This window comes from Callospermophilus lateralis, chromosome 2, assembly GCF_048772815.1.
Source record: "Callospermophilus lateralis isolate mCalLat2 chromosome 2, mCalLat2.hap1, whole genome shotgun sequence".
NCBI lineage: Eukaryota > Metazoa > Chordata > Mammalia > Rodentia > Sciuridae > Callospermophilus > Callospermophilus lateralis.
Genome location: NC_135306.1, coordinates 75,923,420 through 75,941,202, shown reverse-complemented (window position 1 = coordinate 75,941,202; position 17,783 = coordinate 75,923,420). Strand labels below are relative to the sequence as shown.

The 17,783-nt window shown below is 37.4% G+C and overlaps 1 protein-coding gene across 1 annotated transcript in view; it reads left to right on the top strand.

The window, feature by feature from the left end:
- LOC143392514 (guanine nucleotide-binding protein G(q) subunit alpha) overlaps window positions 1–9,771 on the top strand; it is a 287,083-nt gene extending 277,312 nt beyond the window's left edge. The window contains exon 7 of the mRNA XM_076846074.2: window positions 5,500–9,771. Coding sequence (XP_076702189.1) covers window positions 5,500–5,690 — 191 coding nt within the window. The 3' untranslated portion in view covers window positions 5,691–9,771. The remainder of the gene's footprint in view (window positions 1–5,499) is intronic.
- The last annotated feature ends 8,012 nt before the right edge of the window (window positions 9,772–17,783 follow it).

Genomic DNA, 17,783 nt, shown 5'->3' with positions numbered 1-17,783 from the left:
GTGACAGAGATCAAATGGTCTGCAAAAGCCTAAAATATTCAGTCTCAGCCCTTTACAGAGTGTTTGCCAAGCCCTGGTCCAGACAGTCATTAAGAGCATGTACTTCAAATGTCTCAGAGTTCCATCTCTGCCACTCTCTGGAAGTGTTGCTTTAGACAAGTTTATTTAACTACTACTCCTGAGAAGAGAAGGATTGAATGGAGTCATATGTAAATGTAAATCTCTTATCACAGAACCTGGCACAGAGAAGAGCCAAACCCCAAAGTACCATACAATCATATGTAACAATAGGAGAACAGATTATTTTTAAGTTACATTATCACCGGAAGGTATACAGGATGGACATCAGTTCAACAGTGGTTTTGTACTTTTGAAAGCTCCCTAGAAAATAATTCTTGTAAATCTGAGAATAATTGGGCTGGGGTTGTGACCCAGTTGTAAGGTGCTTGCCTGGCATGTTGAGGCACTAGGTTCAATTCTTAGCACTGCATTTAAAGAAATAAAACAAAGGTCCATTGACAACTAAGAAGAATTAAAAAAAAAAAAACTTGAGAATAATTTCAGCTTCATAGCTTTCTGTGAAAATCCAAACATACCAGGGATAGAGATTTAGCACAATGGAGTACTACGCAGCACTAAAAAATGACAAAATCATGGAATTTGCAGGGAAATGGATGGCATTAGAGCAGATTATGCTAAGTGAAGCTAGCCAATCCCTAAAAAACAAATGCCAAATGTCTTCTTTGATATAATGAGAGCATCTAAGAACAGAGCAGGGAGGAAAAGCAGGAGGAAAAGATTAATATTAATCAGAGTCATGAGGTGGGAGGGAAAGGGAGAGAAAAGGGAAATTGCATGGAAATGGAAGGAGACCCTCATTGTTATAAAAAATTATATATAAGAGGTTGTGAAGGGAATGGGAAAAAATAAGGAGAGAAATGAATTACAGTAGATGGGGTAGAGAGAGAATATGGGAGGGGAGGGGAGGGGGATAGTAGAGGATAGGAAAGGTAGCAGAATACAACAGTTACTATTATGGCATTATGTAAAAATGTGGATGTGTAACCGATGTGATTCTGCAATCTTTGTAATGTTTTGAATAACCAATAAAAAAAAATGTCAAATAAAAGCAAATCTAGACTTATGTAAGGAGACCTTCCGATAAAATGAATAGGGAGAAATATCCAGTTTGAAGACCTACAATCATCTCAAAAAACAAACATAAAAAGGGATTTTTCTTTTAAAAGTAGGGATAAATGAGAATTAAGTTGAAAGGATGAGAAGAATGAAAGAAAAATCATAAGAAATGAAATCAACAAATTGTTTTGTGCATGTATGAATGTCACAATGAATACCACTATTATGAATAATTATAATATACCAATAAAAATTTTTAAAAGAAAAAAAAGAGAGATTTAGTCATCTTTTCATCCCACATGCATTTTGGAAGAGAAATACTATGTTTAATGTTTAATGAGATGTTCAATAAAAGAATCTAAAGGTTTGTAAATTAGAAATATGCGTATTTGCAGATGTTACCAACTGTTAGAGATTGTGCTCTTTTTTGTTAGCAGTATGTTTACGTCCCTTCTTCAAGTACACCTTCCTTTGTGCTTTGCTATTCTTTTAAAGACAAATACTTTCTCAGTCTGAACAGCATTTTTCTCTTCTACTCCTTTTCACTTGCCACTCTCCTGGAAGCAAGTCCTGATGCCTGAGACTGTATCCCTTGGCATTAAATACGAGATTTACCTGAATAACATGGGCATGAAGCTCAGGTGTAGACCTAAAACACATGTGCTTTCCTCCCACACCAGAAGGAGAGCCTTCTTTATTTTTCCCCCAGAATTTGATGAGAATCAGTGCACAGATAGTGACTGCTCCACACAGTACCACACATAGTAGCCTGGCCTGGACTGGCTTGTTTTCCTGATGTGCTTGCATAAGGGACAGATAGCACTGCCCATCCACTGAACTTAAGTCCCCTAAGACTCAAGCTGCTAAGCAGTGACAGGCAGAGCCACACTATGTGGTGGTTAATTGTTCTGCAAGAGCACATTTTTCTGTGATGGATGTTTGCAGAACTGTTCATTTCTCTCTGCCACATCTTTTAGTCCCTTTAATCTCCTTTGTCCACTAATCCCCAGATTCCCCATCATTGTGAGCATTTTTCTTCTCATACGTGCCCATTGTGAATGTTTTAAAATCTAAAGATGTTTCCTCCTGTATACACATAATCCTCATCAGAAATGTGGCCACAGAAAAAGAAGATGCTGACTCTGTTAAATCTCAAAGCAAACCAGCTGTTATTTCATGAGCCTCAAAGCCCCTGTTGGACAAGTGAAAGACTGAAAAAAATCTAGGCCCATTCTGCAGGGATATTTTCATAATGAGAATGTTTATAGTATTATAAATTTCACACTTCTACATTTCTGCACTTCTAGGTCTTAATCATAATGAATGCCATTTCTGTATTTCCCTTAAGGATGGTAAATTACGATTTCCACATGGACTTGAATTGCAAAATTGTTCATATAGACTGGAATTTTGTTCTTGCTATGATGACTAGAAAGCTTTCTTTGTAGTTTATGTTTATTCAAATAACATAAGTTATACTTAAAAACATAACACACTCCAGTGCACTTCAGCAAACTTGAATCTAGTTCCAGTATTCTTTAGGGTAAATAAAAAAGAAAAAAATATATAGTCCCTTCTTTCCCAAATAGGATAAGTGAAAAGTGATGTAGGTCAGCCACAAGTCACAGTGTTTTTATGAAAATGACAAATGTCCCCTGCTCCAACAATCTATGAACATTTTCCTTCTAATATGTGCTCATGTGAATGTTTTGAAATATGAAAATTTCAAACATTATATATATTTAAATTTTTTAAGTATTTTTTAGTACTGCTCTGGAACTAGTAAGTTAACTTATACAGTACATTGAAAAGATAGAACATTAAGTATTTATATATACATAAAAATTTAAACTGTATGTGGGTATTATATATAAAATGTCATTTTTAAAAATTAGGGCTCTGTGTATGTGTATGTGTGTGTGTGCACGCGCGCGCACGCACTGCGAATTAAACCCAAGACCTTGTTATGCATGCTCGACAAGCATTGTGCCACTAAGTTTATCCCTAGTCCTAATTTGGGGCACCTTTTTATTTCTCTCTGCCACATCTGAAAGGTGTGATGCCAACCTTGCAGTTACTTACAGATATTTAATTTCCTGGTCTCTAAGTCAAAAACTCAGCCATTACTTTTGTTAATTGTACAAATGAGAAAAAAGTTTTCACAGTTTACTCAATAGTACTGAGACCCAGCATATAACAAGGTTGATTTGAAAGTTTTGAAGCTGGCTATCTGAAACTTAGGATGCATTTTTTAGAAATGGTGGACAGGCCCTCAGTAGAGTTCTCAAAGAGTTTTCTTTATTCCAACCGGTAGATAACAAGAATATTTATAGAAAAAAAACCAAGTGGTGAATCCTAGGAGAGTCTTTCTCAACAGGAAAGAAGAGATCATGCCTTCTTGCTGATATAGAACTAACTTGCATCACTAGAGAGAAACACAGACATTTAGTGGCACAAAGATGGATTTAAGATATGCTTAACCTTTGAAAGGTAGTTGTGTATTGATGTTGCTATTAATTTAAAACAGTAAGTTTGAAAATAATATATTTATCAGAATTTTTAAATAAGCTTTTTAAAACTTTATTAATATAATTCACATAGGATATAATTCACCCAGTCAAAGTATATAGTTAATAGCTTTTGGTATATTATGAATTTTTTAATTCTGATGTAATTTGCATAATAATGTAATTTTTTAATTACTATGCAAACATTCCATGGTACCAGTTGATTTCAAGGCATCAATTATATTTACAATGCTATGCAAACATCACCAGTATTCCCAAAATGTTTTCTCTATCCTGGTTAATCAATAATATTCCATTACCTCTTGATGAATGTGTGGTAATCCCTATTTTACTTTCTGTCTCTCTGAATTCAAGATACCTCTTATAAGAACAGTATTTGTTCTTTTATGGTTTATTTTACTTAGTAAAATATTTTTAAGTTCATGTATCTTATAGCTTCTGTCAGAACTGCATTCCTTTTTATGGCTGAATAATATTTCATTGTATGGATGTACCCTTTTTGGCTTAACCATTCATCAGCTGATGGATACTTGGAGTATTTCCCCCGTTGAGTATTTAGTGGCAGTTGCGACTAATACTGCCATAACATTAATCTGTAAGAGCCTCTTCTCTCAGCATCTTTGGATATATACCTACAAGTAGAATTTCTAGATCATAAGGGAATTTTATCCTCAGCTTTTTAAGAACCACCAAACTATTTTCAACAGTGGCTACACCATTGTACATGCACACCACTGGTGCTCAAATGTACAAACTTCTCTTTACCAATAGTTATTTTCCACCTTTTAAAAATTGTAGCCATTCTAGTAGATGGGAAAGGGATCTTGTGATTTCCCTAGATGAATGACAGTTGAGCATTTTTTCATGTATTTATTGGTCATTTACACACCCTCTTTTGAAGGAATGTCTATTCAAGTCTTTTGCCCATTTTTTCATCAGGTTGCCTTTCTGCCTTTCTGTAGCAGTTCTTTATGTTTTCTGGGTGCTAAATTCTTATCACAGATATGATTTGCATATATTTTCTCCTATTTTCTAGGTTGTCTTTTCCTTAATAATGTCCTTTGATACACAAATGCTTTTAATTTTGATGAAGTCCAGTTTTAATCTATTTTTTGTTGCCTCTGTTTTGGTATCATATTTCAGTCCATTGCACAATTATTTATGTAAGTTTCTATCTTGCTAATATAACACAATTCTTATTCAAAGTATCTACAACAATGCTTGGTCCACAAGAGAGGCCAGAAAAATGTAATAAAGTTCAAACCAAATTTTTTACTCGTTACACATGATGAACTGAATGCTGTGTAAGTGTAGTGTGCTCAGAAACCCCAGAAGTCTATATGAGTGTGACTGCAGAGTACTGTTAAAGATGGACCTGACCATAAGAAGCAGGTGTTCTTTCCTGAGATTTGAATCTGAAGAATGTCAGATAATCCATGGTACTGGGTCTTTAGGGGACAGAGTGAGTAGAGAGTCAGAGGCAGCTTTATTGTATGTGCACATATGTGGAACAGAAGTAAGCAATCACTGTCCTGAAGAGCCTGTGGTTCCCTATCAACTAGAGAATCAAGAGAGAAAAATAAACTTAGCTTGGACTTCAAGTCATCTTCTGTCCGCATCTGTCCACATTTTATGGTGGGAAGGAAGGTGGATGCACAGACAGACAGGCAAGTGACATAACAGTAGATTGCACACAGTAGTGGTCGGGAACATGATTATAACAGATCACATCTGCAGTGTGGATTAGTCCTCATTGGCAATTACACAATAAATATTTATTGAATGAATTAATGGATCAACTAACAAACTATCCCTCTCCACCCTTGGCCAACAGGACCCCAGAGAGATGCACAAGCAGCTCGAGAATTCATCCTGAAGATGTTCGTGGACCTGAACCCAGACAGTGACAAAATTATCTACTCCCACTTCACGTGCGCCACAGACACCGAGAACATCCGCTTTGTCTTTGCCGCCGTCAAGGACACCATCCTCCAGTTGAACCTGAAGGAGTACAATCTGGTCTAATCGTGCCTCCCAGAAACCTGCCCTTCCCTTCCCTGGTGGGCTATTGAAGATATACAAGAGGGACTGTATTTCTGTGGAAAACAATTTGCATAATACTAATTTATTGCCGTCCTGGACTCTGTGTGAGCGTGTCCACAGAGTTTATAGTAAATATTATGATTTTATTTAAACTATTCAGAGGAAAAACAGAGGATGCTGAAGTACAGTCCCAGCACATTTCCTCTCTATCTTTTTTTTAGGCAAAACCTTGTGACTCGATGTATTTTAAATTCTCAGTCATGCACTCACAAAGAGTCGTTTCTCTCTTTCTCTTACTCTCTTTCTTTTCTATTGAGCAAAACAAAGCTGATTTCCCTTTTTCCTAATCCATACATCCCTCCTGATTTTTTTTTCCCCAGGTTACAATGGCCTTTATCCTAGTTCTGTTCTTGGTCAAGTTTTTCTTTCGAATGATGGTCAGGACAATGTCATTCGATTTAAGCCATCCTACATCAGCTTAACCTAACACTTTGTAGTTTTTGTTGAAGGATTATATGTATTACTACTATGGTTTTCAGTGTATTGCTCTGGATACACATCTAGTGTTTCTTTTTTGATATATAGTCTCGTCTAACTGGACTGGGACAATGGATGCCCATCAAACAGTTAAGCGTCATTTCTTTGAGTTTTAACCTTCAGGCATAGTTCATGATTGCTCAGAGAAATGCACAGAAGTTGGAGGCATGGGCAAAGACACACAGAAGGAGTCCTTTCTTTTGAAATCCATGTGCCATTGTCCTTTCTCCCTTCCTTGCTGAATTCCCTGCCCCTGACTCCCCCGCCTCCACCCTTTCTTTAAATCACAGATGCCAAAAAACATGCCAACAGACACTACATTGCCCCAATGGCTGCTACCCAGAGCCTTTTCATAGGTTATTTTTTGTTTTTGTTTTTTGATTCCAACTTTTTTAAATTTTTTCCTTTGCGATTGGGCCACAATTTTTAAATGATTTTTTTATTATGGTATGTGTTGCCAAAACTGGCTTTTTGTAAAGCAAAACAAATTAAGACCTTACAAAATAAAAGCCAGTGTCTTAAAGAGAGTAAGACTATGAAGCTGAAGATGACTGGCTGAGAAAGAACCTACCAGTTGCCAAATAATCGGTAACTGTAAATCTGATGCTCATGGTCCATTCTTTTCTTTGCCCTTCAGATCACGTGGTTTAGTGTCCAGTCCCACATTGAGTGCCCCAGATCAGCACTGTAGAAAAGTCTCCTGTGTGGTTTATCATGAAATCTGCTCATGTCTTGTTTATTGGAAGCCAGTTTTACTCGCTCTTATGTCCTTTAAGTTCAAGTAAGTCTGCCAAGAACGTTGGTTGATAGTATTATCCTGACACCTTTAATTTGCAAAAAAAAAAAAAAAAAAAAGTGACTGCTGGTTTATCTCCTTCAGGATCTTCTTGAACTGGTGACTGATTGAGTTGAACTTAAGGAAGTTTTGTGGACTTAAAAGTAACCTCTCAGTGTTCCATTGAACATGTATCTCTGTAACTGAACCTCCTAGGAGAGATGTTTGGAATTCTACATGTGCAGTTTTTCAACACATGCAAAAAATACAGCACATGTATCATGAACTTCTGACAAGCAGCCTAAGTTGAGATGTGATTTAAGAAAGAAATCATGATTGTTTTAAAGCTGCTGAGAAGTTAGCATGAGGCCATGACTCTAGTCTCAATACTATTGGGCACTAGTCTAAACATTCATATAAATCACTTTTTTGAATAACAAAGGGGAGGGAGAAAATTAACAGCTTTTGAGTACCAAAGTTACTGAATAGTAATGAAATGTTCTTATTCTTAATTCTCCCAGCCTCAAACAACACAGGTTACTTTTTTTTTTCTTTACTCAGAAAGCACCTGTAATTTAATTAACAGACTGCCTGTAGGTATAGTGCAATTAAATGCTCTAATCGTTGTACATACATCTCTCTTGATATTGCAGCATCCATACTGGCTTTGTAATCATTAATTTTTTTGGCAGATTGAATGTGCTGTATTGATATGTATCTATGTAATTGTATTGTATGTCTTATAGCTAATTCACATTTTGAATAATGTTATTTTATTTACTTTTTTTAAGAGAGGAGAATGTAAATTTGTCAGTTTATTTCTGACTAGGGATATTTTTTTCCATTTAGAAAAGAAGAAAAAAACAAAAACCTTACTATCGTACAGAGCGGTACTAGCATCGTGCTGTATAAAATCATTTGCACATTCCTGCGTAGAGGTATACTGATTCTAAGACCCAAAGGTAATTTCATAGCAAAATACATAAAATCAGTCGGAGCTTTTATACAAACATGGAAACCAACTTTGTAGAACTTTTGCCATTTGATCTAGGATTGGAATATGAGCTTTTATACAATTCATATTCTTATTTGGCAAATGCACAGTTTAGTATTACCTCTCTGATGGCCTTTATTAGAGAAAGGCAGTTTTAGAAGCTATTGTGATCCACTAAGGAAACGTTTTAACAGCTAGAGACCACTGCTTGCCTGAAAGGGCGATCTTAAATTTGGTGCAGCAAAAAATAAAACAAAAAAATACAAAAATAAAAACAAAAAAAAATGTAAACAGCAACATTTGATGGCCTACAGTGTGTATAGAGAAAACCTCATCACAAGATCATAAGTGTTACAGTTTTAGGGAATCAAGATATTCTATTTAATAGAGCTCTAGTAGATGTAGTTGATTAAACCTGATCTCAAAGCTCGAAGAAGCTGAGCAAAACAGGGAAAGATTGTTATATTTGTCTTTATGAAGTTGGGATGGAATTTGCTATGCAGAATTGAGGTTTGTGGCTTTGCTGCTTATCTTGGGGTGCATGACAGGATCCCTTCTTTTGAGAAGGGAAATAATTGATCACCCTAGCTGCAGTGAGGCATAGAAACCTAATTGTATCCACACTAGTCAATCGAAGCTACAGGATTTTTTGTTGATATTGTTTCTTTGGGGTTTTATTGAAGGGGCGAGGGGCGGGAAGGGATTCTTTTCAGTTTTGTATAAAAACAAAGTTTACTCATGCTTTCTATTCTATTGTGATTGCTCTAAGCGTGTGCCACTGGACTCCTATTGTTGATGCTCTAGGTAATGGAGGCTTGTGGCGAGTTTTATGGTGACTTGGGCATGTCTTATTCAAAAACAAAACACAAAACACAGAAACCTTTCTTCAGCATACCAAGGCAAGCAGCCATTTCATGACTCACGTAACACTTTGCAGTGTACCAGTTTACAGATAATTTTTCCTTTTTTAAAAATTTTTTTATTTTTGTTTCTGCTTGATGCGGCAGTTCCAACCCACAGAGAATTCCTTATTTGTAAATTGGAGGGTTTTACTATGCCTTACAGAGCTTAATTTCAGAAGTTTGTGCCTCGAATCTGAAACAAAGGGAAATAACACACTTATTTAAAAGTCAGTAAATCCCCTAGAAGTTATCGGGGATAACTTTTTCTTTCTTAACATTTCCATGTAAAGAGCTCTGTTGAATGTCATGAATAGATGGCAGGGAAAAGAAAAATCTTAGGAACCTGCACTTGTTATTCACTAGCAGATGACATCTACAGAAGGTATTTGAAGAACACCAGAAACTTTCTTTTTCTTTTTCCTTTTTTTTTTTTTCTTTTTTTAAAAATGAGATCAACTACCAGGCCTGATATTTTAAAAAGGTAATTCAGCTAAAGGGCAATTTACTTTTTGTACTTCAGACTATCTTGATTGTCAAGGTGTATGAACTGTAATTTTAAAATTTATACTGCCACATGATTGTAAATTTTAGTTGTCTTAAGTTAGGAATTGGTGGAAAGCTATTTATGCTGGATTTGGGTCAAAATGACTTATCTGCAAAAAAATAAAAATAAAAAATAATAATGGGAAGAAAGGGCTGCATAATAAGATACTGCAAGACTCAAATATTGGTTGGAAATTCCCCTCAGATTACCCTCAATTTCCCTTTGTTTTCACTTTCTCAAGAAGAATGAATGAAATGAAATATAGCAGAATGTTAACCCATATAAAAATAAAGTGTACCCAAATATTGTAATGCATATTGCTGCTCTTCTTAAAAATCAATGAGGGTCTTAAACCACTTAATTGGCAATTAATAACATCTCAAATTCATAAAAATAAGGTGTGCTTGGTATACATTCATTTTCTTCCAAAGAGATATCTTTGGTTAGAAACACACACAAAATCAAAACTAAGAATATCATATGTTTAACTATCTCTACATATTTCCAGCATATGTAGCGTTAATAGATCTGTCCTGGTACCTGTGTCTTAGGGATTTCATTTTAGTTCCATCAAGTTAGGAAAAGAAATGGCTTAGTTGTATATGATTAGCTAGATGTTTTTGGAGCCAGACACCTGCTGTTTAGTAGTTAACTTAGTACAGTCTAAACTTGTCATTTGTTTTCCTCACAGAGTAACCATTTCCTGCTCTCTTCCCTACTACTACTGCCCTTTCAATAACACTCTTGCCTCTAGAATCATATGTTCGAAGTATGCATACACACCTAGCACATAGTAGGTGCTCAAATATTAATTTTCTCCTTACCTTTCTTACCTACCATGTAGCCTCCATTTCCCCATATGATTCCAACCCTCTTGGGTAAAATTGGATTTTACTTGGATAAAGAATTCTGACTTTGGTAGAAGTTTTTGGTAGACAGATAATAATAACAGGGAGGAAGGTATTATTCTTCAGTAGAATATTTTTAGGTTTAGGAAAGAAAGATGGAAAATTACTGTGTAACTTTGTCCAGGTGACTTGGATTGAAACACATGTTTTTTGTGGATTTATTTTCCTCAAAGAACTCTCTAAATGCAACTTCTTGCTGGATTCCTCACCCATCACGTTGGAACCCCTGACTAGACCATGTATTTAGGGAGTTTTGTCAGAAAACATTTTTAACTTACAGTATTTAAAAGAATCATATTTACTGTTCTTAAAATGTCATTCAATGCATGTATTGTCTATTGTTTGGGGATGGGAACTAGTTTTGCAAAAACACCTAATGTTGTATAATAATGCCCCAATGATCTTGCTGGTTAAAAATACAGTATTTTTGGCCATAATTTTGTACTACAGTATTCTTCATTCTTGAGTTTTGCTTCCCTTGAAGTTGCCTAAGTGCCTCTCAGAACATTTTTACTTTAAGGAGTTTGGAATACATCTTTGCTTCCTTAAGATGCTTTATGGTGTACATGCATTTTCCAAAGTAGGCAGGTTTTATGGTTGCTACCCCCAACCCCTGTGCACACACACATACAACCTTTACCCATCCGTGTTCAATCAGAAAGTTACTCTCTTGTAGTGGAGAGGAATTTTAAAATATATATATATATATATAGAGAGAGAGAGAGAGAGAGAGAGAAAGAGAGAGTTTATCAACTTTGCTCTTTTAGGAAAACTTGCCATGATTCAGATTATAATCGACTGCTTAAAAATGTAAGTAGTTGTTTAGTATAGACTTACAAAGAGCCACCCGTGTGCAACTTGAGGTAGCCTTTTGATTAATTTAAAAAAAAAAAAAAAAAGCTGTCAGCATTTCCCTTGGTTTGCTAGAGGTAGATGCTTAGCTTTCGAGTTTTCCTCATTTGAATGCTGGTGTTGGATGCCATATGGGAACAAGACCCTACACAGGTATCCTTTATGTCTTTGACTTCCATAAACACACATCTAGGAATCTGAGGTCTGTCAAAACCCAGCTTCTTTTCCTCTAGGAATTTTATGAACTAGAGGGTATAGTGGCAAGTGTGTTTCTAGAAAATAGGTTCTTATGTGGGGACTTAAACCCACAGCAAAAGAAAAGCCTCTCCTGCTACTTGTGTTGAAGGCTTTCCAAGCACCAACCCAGTCCTTGCTTGTGAAATGGGTTTTTGTCAAGTCCTCTTCCAAACAAATGCTTCAGAGAGGAATACCACTTTTTGTTTAAAAGCCTTTCTTGCATGTTTCAGAAACTATTTCTGATAGATGGTGTCCCAGGCTGTCTTACTGTTAAATGGTGTGACTGAGGACTGTCATTTAGGACAGTCACGGAGTGATTAGTTCCCAAGGCCTGTCTGCTAAGGAACTGGGATGCCAAGCTCACACCAGTGCTCTCCCTCCATGGCTCTCTGAAATGGGCTTGAACCCTCTAGGATCAAGGTCTGTCCATATCGTCATATTTAACACCCTTGGAGGTGGGAGTGGGCGGGACACAACCTCACTGAACATCATGGTATTAACTTTACCTTTGACTCTTATAGCAAGGCCGTCAGATTGTTTTCTGTTCCTATTTTTGTAGGAACAATAGAAAGAATTTTAACTCACTGGAAAGCTTCTCATTCCTGCCCTTCCTCTTTTCTGCCTTCTCCCATTTCTTTCTTAGGTTGTGATATCCTCCAGGCTGCCTCTTGAGGAACCAGGTAAGCCACAGAAAAATAGTGTGGAACAAAAGTATGATACAACCAGTAATGTGTGCAGGGCAACTTTGGATGACAAATTGGCCAGTTTCTTGCATTTTTGTTGTTTAATTTTGAGTCATTAGCATACTTGTCTGTTTCTCCATCTTTAAAACTTCATCGACATGTGATCAGGGTTGGAGAGTGGAAGGTAGTGGTTAAGGGTGAGTTTCTGCATGGTTCAGTGTGTCTTAAGTTACCTATGCATTATCATCATTTCATCATTCATGACTAATTACACTATGGCTCCATCCCAAGGAACTAAATGCAATCCATTTTAAGGTATCCCTATAGATCCTTGCAAAACAAGGCCCTGGTTATAAAATGTAGGCCTCTTTAAAACCCAAGGTACCTAGGGAGTACTGAGAAGATTCTTTTTCCCTTTGAATTCTCATGCTCAAGATTATTGAAATTTGATCTGTGTTGATTTTCTGTCTTCCTGTTTTCCTCAAGAGTGCAAAGGGCAGAGTATTCTTCTGTCCCATAAGCCTGAGGATAAAATAGGGCAAACTACCCTCCTTAATTAAGAAGGCAATCACACTGAACCATGTTAACAAGGAAATATCAGGCAGGGCTCCCTAGTGGCATGTCCTGGGAGAGACAGCACTGGAAGAGGTATCTCCACCTCAGAGAACTGGGCCTGTGCTATAGAGATGGATGGTTTAAAGAGCCTTTGTGACTTTCAGTCTATCCCCAGTTTACTTGTATGATAGATCTTTGAAGTGTCTTTAGAAATGAGTGGACCAAGAAAAAAACAGACAAAAAACATTTGGCAAACCCTAGACATCTCCTATGGGGCCTCCACACTATAACAGTGGCCATTGCTTCCAATGACAGTGTGTGTCTGCACTGGGGTAAACTTCACCCAGGAGGGCACGCTGGTTAGGAATCCCAGCACCACACAACAACATACAGTCCAACTCAAGGCACTAGCCCAGACACATGTGAGGTGCAGGGACCACATCAGAGGTTGGAGCATCAATAGTTATTGTCTGGAACTAGAGTTACCTTGGCAAAAGGGGTCTGCCTTCTTTTTGTGGATTATAAAAGTCCTGCTCCAGTGATACCCTGGTAAATACTTAACAGTGGGTGGGAGGGGGATTACAAGGTTTGGTGATGATTTGTAGTGCACTATGTTCAGATTTCCAGTGTGTAAATTTTCCTGCCATGCTCAAGTTTAAGCCACCAATGAGATGGAGAGAAATGTTAGCTAACAACTGGCTTTCTCATACCACTCCAGCATGCCACTTTCTGTAAACCTGGAAGATGTCAGCAGACCAGGCATATGTGGGTTATTACATCTTGAACAAATGCATCCTTTCCCTATGGCTTGGAGCTGATTACCAAAAAACAAATTGATACCCTATTCAGGTTGGTCTCAGACAATGAATAGCTATGCCAGAAATGTGAAATATTTAGTTTCTCAAAAGGAATGGCAAGAATGGATGGCTGGGTACTTGAAGTGAGGATGCAGAAGCAATTTGGACCTCAGATTGACTCCATGGGTGGAGTGGGAGATCTAGACATCTTAACAGCTTAATTGTTGCTGTACAAAAAGGAAAGGCCCATACAAATGTTTATGTCATTTGGAAGCGATTACTCTCAAATCTGTTTTAAAACATAATCTCTATGTGAATATACATGTAGACTCTAAACATGATTTGATCTTGGCATGTACACAGTTTTACATGTGCACGTACACATGAATGTTCATGGATTTCCTTATCCATGTGATTATTATAAGAATTTTAGTTCACAGACAATATCTTCACTTTAACATGACTGAGATAGAAAGGGATCATAAAATTTACTGCTAACATTTTAGTTTTTAAATATTCTTTTTTCTTACCAGTCTCCCCTAAGAAAGAACAACTGATAACATCAAATTTAAATTTAAAAAATGAGGACAGCATAACTAAGCTGGGGCCTCAAAATCTCTTAGAGGATGTACAGTCTTCAGCAGAGGCAGGGAGGAAGAGTTTCAGAAAAGGTGCAGAAGATGGATGGAATCTGTTTCCCCTACAGCCAGGCCTGCAGGTTTTAGGTGCACAATCACTATAGTTATTGTCATTTCCATTGTTGAAATCAAGTCTTCTTTGTGTAGATTACTTGCTTTGCACTAAGGATGGTGAGGTCCCAAAACCAGGCACATGCCATATGCAGATTCTTTTATAGAACCATAAATGCAAATATGCAGTTAAGGACTATGCTCTTGAGTATTAGTCTCAAAACTGCTGAGGGTCCCCACCCTCCCACATCTTTTGATCCACACGGGAGGTCATTCTAGTCAATTCTCCTTTGGGTCAGAGGCTACCTGCATCCTTCTAACATTCTCTGACCATAGACTAGAAACTGACACCTGAGGAGTGATTCTCAATCAGTAAGCAGCAGGAGGTAATGGATACACACTCCATCCAGCCTCTTGGTCTACAGTGGGATTGAGACTCATTCTGCACAGTCTGTCGGAGGGTCCTCAGTTGCTGATGACAGACAGATCCTGTTCATTAATGGATCCTTTATTGACATCTCTTTCTCTGTGTCACTTCCATCCTCTCTGTTCTTTCTGACATCTTTTCTTAAATAAACTTGCAACAAAATCTTCTACACAGCATCTACTTTAAGGTAATCCCAACTAAAGACATTAAGAATCAAAAGATGGCTTTCATGTGTGGGGAAGCAACTCGTCAGGGTTCATGGGGTGATGACCTGGTCATACCTAAGGCTACATAACACTGCCTGGAGTGCACTTCTGACATGACTGAAGTCCAAGATTTAACACCTGCACCCCTGGTGTTAAATGAATTTTCCACAAAATTCCACAATGGGATGCATATTTATATCTGACCATGATGATCATGAAAAAAAAAATGTTTCTAGAAGCTAGTACTAAAGCATTTTTAAGAGATAATAATTATTTTTTTCTTTTGTCTTGCAGGGTCATAGCTAGAGTTTTCATTTCAGTGTACAGACAGTTCAGTGCACTGCAAGTCATAAAACTTGAACACAGTGAATATAGTACACTCAATAGAAAAAATTACAGTTTCAAAGCTAAGTAAACAAAACAATTAGCAAGGTCCTCATAACTGTCTATTATACCTAGATATGAAGATAAAAAGACCAAGGGACTCTGATTTAAAAAATAATAATAATAGCCTTTCTGATAAGGAGAAATTCTGGGATGTGAATATTATCTCAAGCTGTGTTATAAAGGAGTGGCTTACAGATCCTACAGAATCAGCTCTACCAACATGTTAACAGCTGAATTCAGCTCAGGGCAAATTTCCATCATCCAAACCTGGAGAATACACAGGAAAAAAAAAATTCCAACTTCTGATCACGTAACAACCAGTTTTTAAGAGGAAACCAATAATCTAGAAGTGTGCATTCTTCAGTCCATAGAAGTATCCAGGTTTATTAAATAAATGCATGGCAAAGGGAAGACAAATCAAAAGCTAGTGGGATCTCACAAAGACTCTGCTGAGACCCACAGCTGCATCTTACCCAGCCACAGCACAAATGGATGAGGACAAATGTCCAGAAGTGCTGGGTGTGATAACATCAGGTGACGCTAACATAGGTGACACTACAGAACCCACCTCAATACCTGCCTACCTCTGGGACTGACATCCTACCATTGTTTGCACAATAATTATTCTTAATTGTTGAATCAAAGTGATCTAGATATTTCAGCCTTTTTTCCCTTCTCTGTGGAATTCTCTATTCTCCATTCCTATTCCTCCTCTCGCCCAGACCAGGCTTAGGCTTCTGGTTGAGCCCCCCTCCCCCCGCCCCCACATCAGGCCTGCCAGAGGTTTCAGGCCAGCTGCCTCTTTGGGACACCAAAGCACTTTAGTCAAATTGCTCTGGGCAGAGGATGATGCTGACAATAGAGGCAGGAAGGAAAGAATGTTCATCTGAGAATTGGCACATATGGTGACATTTGATTTTTGGGAGAAAATCAGAGAAGAGAACATGTATTTAAAACTATTACAAAAGTAGGGATGTGGGCTGGGGCTGTAGCTCAGTGGTAAAGCACTTGACTCGCACGTGTGATGTACTGGGTTTGATCCTCAGCACCACATAAAAATAAATAAAAATGCTGTGTGTTTATCTACAACTAAAAAAAAAAAATTTAAAGTGGGGATGTTATCTAGGCTACGTTCTGAGAGTTAGCTTCCTTTTGGGGGGCGGGGCGGACTTCTTGGGCCAGGGGTATGGATCGGTCAGTGGTAGAGTGCTTGCCTAGCACATGTGAAACACTGGGTTCAATCCTCAGCACCACATAAAAATAAATAAAGTAAAGGTATTGTGTCCATCTATAACTAAAAAAAAAAAAAAATTAAAGCTTCCTGAACTTTTGATGATTACTATAGGTGTATCCTTAGGAACAAGAAATTAAGAAAATTGTTTCAGAGTTGGATGGAACAGGACTTTAGAAACTAGAAGGAGAGGAACTCTATTCCACATAAAAACTAATATGCCACGATTTTACTAGAACTAACAACAGAATATATTATTCTAAAATATGCTGGAATGTACAGAAATTGTATTTAACTAAGTGCTTTATCACTAAGTCCTTGAACTAGATGATGAAGGAATGAGTCTTTGAGTGGGAGCTACATGCCTATTTATTTTGAGATGGTCCACAGCTAAATAAAACTGTATTCAAAATCAAATGCTGCTATTTTTCAGAAAGCACCATCAGGATTTCAAACTATTTAATAAGACTGATTTTTCTTTACCCAAATGCTTTTGCTAAGCGTAATTCTAAAAAGAGAAAGAAGATAGTTCCAAAAAATAAATAACAAAATCCCACTGATGGCTTAATATATTTGATGGATTCAAAGACTCTGTTTAAAAGAACACATGCCCATGTTTGGGAACTTGAGGTGTATCTCATGTAAATTTGGGAGGGAAAATTAAGGGTAAGTCATCTGTTTTCACGGAATTCTCCACACACACACACACACAAAAAGTCAAAATCGACTTTTCCCTTTCCAATTATCCACCTACCTCTATGTTCCAATTTGTCGAGATTGTCAGACCAGATAAAAAGTAATACCCCTGACATGCTGTTTACATGAAACGCTATAAATATAAATATGCAGATATGATGAAAGTGAAAGACATCTGGTTTCTGGTGTGGCATGGAAGGAGCTTGAAGTTAGCACTCTTCCTAAGACAAGGAGAAGCCTAAACAAACAGAAAAGTCAACAACTCTTGGGTCTGTTAGAAAAGGGAGGTCACAGGAGGCCATTGCTGCCCCTGCATTCTCCCCGCTAAACTGGACAAACAGACAAGCAACAAGGGACAAGAAGAGAATCAAGTTACCAGAGCAAAAACCACCCGAGCTAGGTTGAGGTTGGAAAACTTGGAACACATGATGGATGGGTAGAGGATCATTGTGGACAGTCTGAGTTTAAAATTCAAGAGGAGGGGCCCACAATTGTGTGAGTTTCATCTCTCATATTTTCACAGTCAAGTTCAGAGAAGAAGCCCCACTGGTTTTGGGCAGGAGTGGGGAGAAGCAGTCATTTTGATATACATCAGAACCATTTGTACTTCCTACAATGTCTCCATGAAATTATCATCCATGAGCCTACTGGAGTT